The sequence below is a fragment of the Cupressus sempervirens genome, chromosome 10 (assembly GCF_028749045.1).
Source record: "Cupressus sempervirens isolate cs-2001-9-10 chromosome 10, ASM2874904v1, whole genome shotgun sequence".
In the NCBI taxonomy this organism is placed as follows: Eukaryota; Viridiplantae; Streptophyta; class Pinopsida; order Cupressales; family Cupressaceae; genus Cupressus; species Cupressus sempervirens.
In genome coordinates this window covers 679,466,287-679,473,783 of record NC_143127.1, presented here as the reverse complement: position 1 = coordinate 679,473,783, position 7,497 = coordinate 679,466,287, and the positions used below count along the sequence as shown (strand labels likewise).

At 32.4% G+C, this 7,497-nt stretch overlaps 1 protein-coding gene across 1 annotated transcript; it reads left to right on the top strand.

Annotated features, from left to right (window-relative positions):
• Window positions 1-572: 572 nt before the first annotated feature.
• Window positions 573-2,287, top strand: LOC149535636 (uncharacterized). Its single transcript, XM_089804184.1, has 4 exons — window positions 573-945; window positions 1,434-1,526; window positions 1,600-1,731; window positions 2,056-2,287. The coding sequence occupies exons 1-3, from the start codon at window positions 709-711 to the stop codon at window positions 1,711-1,713; spliced, it is 444 nt and encodes a 147-aa protein (XP_089660310.1). The 5' UTR covers window positions 573-708; the 3' UTR covers window positions 1,714-1,731; window positions 2,056-2,287.
• Window positions 2,288-7,497: the final 5,210 nt, after the last annotated feature.

The window sequence follows — 7,497 nt, the reverse complement described above, 5'->3', positions numbered from 1 at the left end:
GAATTTAGATAGTGTTAATCATGTAATTTTTAAATATTTTTTTATTTTGTTCAATGTAAATATTGAAATGATGAACAGCAATTTTTATAAATCATATTAAATATACAATAAAGTAACTCTTCTATATAATTCAATTTTTGAAATAGAAGTTACAACTTTATAATAGAATTGCTCCATTTGATTCAAACATTACTGTAAAATAAAATCAATCTATTTTATTGATTCTCATGAGTAGAAAGTTTATTTGAGTATAGGTTTCCTGCGAGTTGATTAGAAAGAGATATCTCCCATATATAAAAATTAATATTTTTTTATCTTATTAATCTTTCACACATTATCTACGTACCTATAGCACATCAAGGTGCAATTAAAGTTTAGCATTGGCATCAGACATGTCACATGTTAGAAGACTTAAAGTCCACCTCCTACCCAAAGTGGGTGGGGCTGTTTGCGTCCCACATCTTATGTGACAGATAAGCTTCTCTTCTTTGGTTTGAAGATAAGGTTAGACAATATATTTTTGTGCAATAAGAAAAATGGGCCAGACTATACTAAAGTTTCAGCATAGCCATGGAAGATATTTTGCATCCAAGAAAAATGAGTCAGACTCTATACTTATATCATTAAGACTACACATATTATAAAACATAATTGTTTATCATCTGTATTGAAGAAGATTTGAGGGAAGGAAAAACAGCATATGAGAGAATGGAAAATCAAGCAAGAAAGCCAAGCAGGAGCGAGAAGTTATCTTCATTGGAAAAACAAGAGCAAATCGAGCAAAAAGTGAAGGAAAATTTTGATGCTGCTGCCCCTAAGCGTCACACAAGGCCCCAAAGAAGTGAATACGCTTCACAATACACTGGTAAACTCTTTCCACAGGACTCTCATGATCAGCAAATTCCAGAGTATACCAAGTTTCAAGAACTCGAATCTCACAAAGACGTATGCATTTGATGAATCTTAATGATTACTAGATGATCCATTCTTCTTTATTTCAAAGATTCATTTTTTGTTAAGAGAAATTAGTTTTGAAGAGTTCAAGAACTCGAATCTCACAAATATGTGTACATTTAATAAAGCTTATTGATTAGATGATTCATTTTGAGTAGAATTTTATCTCTTAGTTTCAAAGATCTTACTTTTGATTTAGGTAATTTAGTTTTGAAGACTTTCAATACACTGTCAACATTTTGTTTATTATTAAGATTGATTATTTTTGAAGGGACCATGAATCTTGTTTGTTGAAAGTAAATGAAAGTTAAAGATTGTCTTTTCCTTTATTATATGATTTCTCATTGCCCATGATACTGTTGAGCAGTATCATCAGTCAGTCCTTATTTGAAGATGGGTCATTGGAAAAAATCTAAACTACCAGTCATTTTTAGTAGCACATTTTCTCAGACAATTTTCTTAAAAATGGATGTTTGTAGGAATTGATATATAGTGGGAGTTCTCCGGTTGAAGAGTTCATGGAAACAGATTATTACAAGGATTTGAGTGACATTGATAAGGAGCACCATACTGTAAGTTATTAATTCCTGAGTGTCATCTTGCTCTTTGCTGAAGAGATTTATGATAATATTTGTTCTTGTGCAGACTGGAAGTGGGTTTATTAGGGTAGAGACAAAGAGTGACTCTGATTTTCACTTGGGGGAAGTTTCTAATGGATCCTTCCAACATACCTCAACCAATCCTGCAACTAATGATTGAATCCCTTCTGCTCAACAGGTCAGAATCTATGGAAAACAAAAAGCATAAGTTGTGGGTATTTGATCTTCACAGCATTTTGTTCTTCTCAAGTTTAGTATAACATTTTGGGTTTTAGAAAACCAAAAAAGTATATGGTTAAAGGGCAAGTTAGATCTTTATTTAAGAGAATCCTATTTCTGAGTTCTGTTGTGTTCAAGATTTTAGTGAAATTAATAACGTAAAAAGGCATGAATACAATTGAAACAACATTTTCTTGATATGAAAATTATAGAAATCTCCTATGCTCAATAGATATTGACTGATCCCGGAACTAAAGTTAATACTTGTGAGCTACTCTTGCAGGCATTACCCAAGTCAAATAAACCTAAGAGGAGTGATCTTGATAAGTAACGATTACATTCATTGTGCTTGGTGATGAGTGGGGAATAAAACTTTAGTATATAGACACACTCACGGGTAGTTGCCTTCATCTATTTATTGTGGACTTATTTTTCTCCTTAATGGAGAAATGAAGCTTGAAATGTACATGCATTTGAAGACTATGATTATAAATTATAGGATCTTAGGCCTTTCATCTCCTTGTTGGAAGGAAGTTTAATGGTTAATGTTGTTCAGTTTAGGATTTAGGATTAGATATTGGTTAGTTAATGTTCTCTTAGAAAAGTAAAAATGGAGGATTGTGTTTTTTATTTTAAAAATAATGAACAAAACTCATTCTAATGTAGTTTTAAAATATGTTTTTTCGTCTGATGCCGTGTGTTTAGTTCCGGCTTTGGCCGCTTGAACTCTATCATGGGGTGATCTTGTATCCCCCGACCCCTTTTTTGTGAATTGTATTCTAAGTATATTTTTTAATAGAACAGGACTATTCATCAAAAAATATGTTTCTATGGTATTAAAAATATTCAAATAACTTTATTTTAGAAAAGTTAACACAAAGGATTATGGTACTTAGTTTTAGGAATGTTGAAAAGTATTTTTGATGTAATGATGAAATTCGTTGTTACATTACACAAAAAAATATAACTTGGACTTGTCAGTTGATCTGACTTTTGCTCAGAACTATGAATATTTTTCAAGTTAAATCTACAAATTTTCACTGAAATGCCCTTTGTACCACATTTTGCACAAAAATGATTAATATTTTTCGAGTTGAATCTACAATTTTTCATACTCTTTATGGATGGATATTTTCCATGGCCCAATGGATTTGAGAGTTCACTTCTCCTTTGAGGAAGCATACACATTGTGTCTTAGGATTTAATTTTTTGGGTACAAAAAGATTCTTTTTAGCACTCCAATCAAGTGTTCCTATTGAATACTCCTTGAATATGAATTATTATTCAATGAACTCTTAGGTATTTAAACTCTAGAACATATTCCTTTAGATATCACTATATTACAATAAATCATGTTAAATGTATACCATGTTGGCTTGGAATGGAATGGGTGGGAGTTAGTAAAGCTTGTTTTTTGTTTTTGATATAGTAATTAATTCCATGGGGTATGAGATCGATCATATGTAGTGATTAGACTAGATATGTAAAATGACACATTAATGTCAAAGCAAGGAATGAACATGTAGACATAAGGGTTAGTGATAACATAATAAATGTCAAGTGTATAAGAATATCTACACACATAAATGGAATAATATTCAATATGTTAGAATATATGTATGTGTAAATGGGAGGAAGGATTACATGAGCTAAATTTTACATGACATTGTGTTACTTTTCAATATGTACTGAAATTAAGTCTGTCCATCACCAAAAAATATGATATGGTTTGTCAATAAGGGCTATTTTAGTGCACAGTTACTATTTGTGGAAATTTACTATTTTTAGAAAGTTGGTCATTAGAGGTCAAAATGTTGTAATTTCTTCCCTAGAGTTTCACTTTGGTTATATCATCCTCCCAATAAATTTTTTTTGAAAGATCATGTCTAAATTTAAAGATAATGAAGAAAAATTGTTTTGGCAAAAGGGTAGAGGTAGAAAAAAATTGAAATTTTTTTTGAAGGCTTTAGAGGATTCAAAAAGGGCACAAACATTGTCATAAATGGTTCTTTTCACCTCAAGCATGTAGAGCTCTTTAAATAAACAATCAAGTCAGGTGGCAAAGAGTTATGGTCTTTGGAAGTTAAAATACTTAAAATAGAACAAAAATAAAATTCCTTCAAAAACCTCATTGAGTTCCCAAAGATTTTGAGGCTAATTCAAGTCATAAAATATGAATGATGATATCTTAGGGATGGTCGGCCTCAAATTTTAGCATTAAATTTTTTAGAACATTCTTGGGAAATTAAAATTTGTGTATATAATGAAGGCTCGTAGGGTTATCTAGGGAATTTTTGAGCATATATTTGGTGGATCTCACTTACAAAATATTGTAATGAAATTTTCCATGTGGTTATGCATGTCATATTCATGGATATTGTAATTTTATTTCATTGGAGATAATAGAAAGAAAGCCTCATATTCTTACAATTTGTTTTTATTTTTCTATTTTTGTGTGTGTGTTTGTGTTAATAAAGGGAGTACCCTTCATCACTTTTTATTATTTTTAACCCCGACTTTGATGTATATATGAATCAAATAACAAACATGTATTTTAAACTAATCAACAACTTACAAATATGCATACAAGTATATAACTATACATAATTAGATATTGGGTTCATGTAGTTAATATACCTTGCTAGGAATATCTATGTGTTCATTTTTTTCAACATGTGTTCTACCTGAAAGCTTGCACAATAGAGAAAATGTGTTTAATGAATAAACCTTGTAGTAGAAATTAAACATGAAGAAACTACAATTTTGGTTGATTATTTAGGATATTAAAATGAGTATAATTAACAAATTCAAACTATAAAAAAAAATGGCATGGCTATGATCTACCTAGACAACCATGGCATGTAAAAAATCATATTATATGTTGCCATGTTCTATGATAAAGATTCATCTAGATACATGGTGATAAGCCCCCATTTAGCATTTATTTCTTCCTAAAACTAAACATAGTAGATGGAAGTGAGATACATAGAAACACTTCCTAAACTAGCATTTTGATAAGAGTGTTGTGTAAAATTTGACTTTTCAACAAATATATAAAGTCATGATGTATTTAAACATAATAGAAATAATAAACACTAGGTAAGTGCACCAAGTTGTGTTTTCATAAGGGAGTATAAGTGGCCACTTTTTTCTAAAATCAACAATTTCTAAACTTCGACGAGAATTTGAAGATAGTTAAGCTCAAAATTTTAAGATATGAAAAAAAAAAAAAATTAGTAATCCGTTGAATCTAGTTTCTAAACTACTAATTTTTTTATAAAAAATAGTGTAGTTTTATGTCCTCAAAAAAGGGGGCCACAAAAAGTGGTACTATTTTTCAAAAAAAATATAACATAGTGCAAAGTGTGGCCCTCCTAAAATTTTAAATTTTTTTTTAAAAATCTTTAATCGCTTTGGTCAAAAGTTACCTAACACCGTGCAATTTATCCCAGATTTTTCAGGTAATTTGATAATGTCTATTTTTTGCTTTATCAAGTTTTTAATTAAACACATCCCAAAAATGTGAAATTTATGTGTACTCCACCTAGAAATGATTGAAAACTACTCTAAAATTGAAACTTCCTTTTCTCCAAGTGTGTAGAATAGAGTCTAAATTCTAAAACTCTGAGTTGTTGCAAAATTCGATGAACAAGCTAAATTCTACATCCCAATTAGTACATGTTGGTTTTTGAGAGAAAATGGACATACATTCAAAGGAAATTATTGTTGAAAGGCTTGAAATAGTTTAAATTTGAAATAAATTATATGGTTATATAGCTAACACAGAGATCTACAATATCATGTAACCTAATTTTATCCATGCTCAACCATAAGGAAACTTGAAGGAGAGCACACAAGAAAAATCAATCATTTTTATATGTTTGTTGCAAAACATGTCTCAGACTAGTTTAGAGATTCCAAACCCTTGTGTTAGATCCCCAAGGCAAATCCAAGCCTTAGGCTTGGTAGAATCCAAATCTTTTAAATAGTGTGTGTGTGTTATAGTGTGTATGTGCTATTTAAAGCATTTTTGAATTTAGGCTTACATAGCATGCACACACTATAGTGCACATACACTTTGTAAACTTGAACTTTAGGAGAGAGTAGGAGATGAGAGAGGGTGGGATAGGGAGAGGGGGGGGGGGGGGGAGAGAGAGAGAGAGAGAGAGAGAGAGAGAGAGGGGGGGGGGGGGGGGGGGATGGGAGAGGGTGGGATAGAGAGAGAAGGTGGGGAGGGAGAGAGAGAGACTAGGAGATGGGAGAGGGTGGGATAGGGGCAGGGAGAGAGAGTAGGGGATGGGAGAGTACGGGGTGTGTGTGTGTGTGTGAGAGAGAGAGAGAGTAAGAGAGAGTAGGACATGGGAGATGGTAAGCCCTAGTCTTAAAATCATCCCATCCCATTGACTACTAGAATGTTCTCAGGTATGCCAAACGGAATTGACCTTGATAGTCACTAAATCTCATAGGGAAGTGATCTTTAACAACTCATATCTCAGAGCTCGTGCAAGGTATGGATGCAATTTTGGATGCTACAGGATCATATTTTCAACACCTACAATAAACTCTCTCTTTTTTGAGATTGAATTAAATTTTAATTTTGTGGCCCCATTTCAGGTGATGTTGAAAATTGTAGTGTTGGCCAGTACAAAGTTGCCAACTGGTGAATCTCTCTAACCATTCATTGTGAGATCAAATTGTGTACTTTGTTAGCTCTGAGTGGCCAAGTAAACCTTAGTCCCAAGATCATCTCATCTCATTGAACACTTGAATATTCTCGAGCACGCTAAACAAAATTTTTCCTAAGAGTCCCTAAATGCCATAGGGAAATGATCTTTGATGATGCATATCTCAGAGGTCTTGTGAGGTATGGATGCAATTCTAGATAATATAGGATCATGTTGTTGACACCTCCAATAACCTCTCTCACTTTTTGGAGATTGGGTTCTATTTTGATTTTGCAGCCCCATCTCAAGTGATGTTGAAACTTGTAGTGTTGATCTAAACAAAGTCCCCAATTAGTGAATCTCTCTAACCATTCATTGTGGGATCAAACTATGTACTCTTCTAGCTCTAAGTGGTTAGGTAAACCCTAGTTCCAATATCTTCCCATCTTGTTGACTACTAGAACATTATTGGGAACATTGAACAGAATTGATCCTGAGAGTCACTGAATACCATAGGGTAGAAATCTTTGATAGGGCATATCTCAGAGCTCATGAGAGTATGGATGTAATTCCAGGTGTTACAAGATTATGTTGTTGACACCTACAATAATGTCTCTCTCGATTTGGAGATTGGATTTGATTTTGATTTTGCGGTCTTATCTCAGGTGATGTTGAAACTCGTAGTGGTGGGTAGTACAAAGTTGTTAGCTGGTGAATCTCTCTAACTATTCATCATGGGATCAAACTATCTACTTCATTAGCTCTAAATGGTCAGTTAAACCCTTATCCCGAGATTGTCTCATCCCATTGACTATTTGAATATTCTCAAGCATATTGAACAGAATTGACCCTAAGAGTCACTAAATATTGTGTGTTGATATTTGGAAGAATGAAGAATATACAAGATGTTGAACACTTAAAGGAAAATTTAACAAATCAAAAAGTATTGTACAAACATGAAGTAATTTAATCCAATTTAAAAATTCAACATTCAATCCATTATCTCAAACTTCCTTTGCAAAATCCAAAAGTTGTTATAGGAAATGTAAGAAAATGTTTGT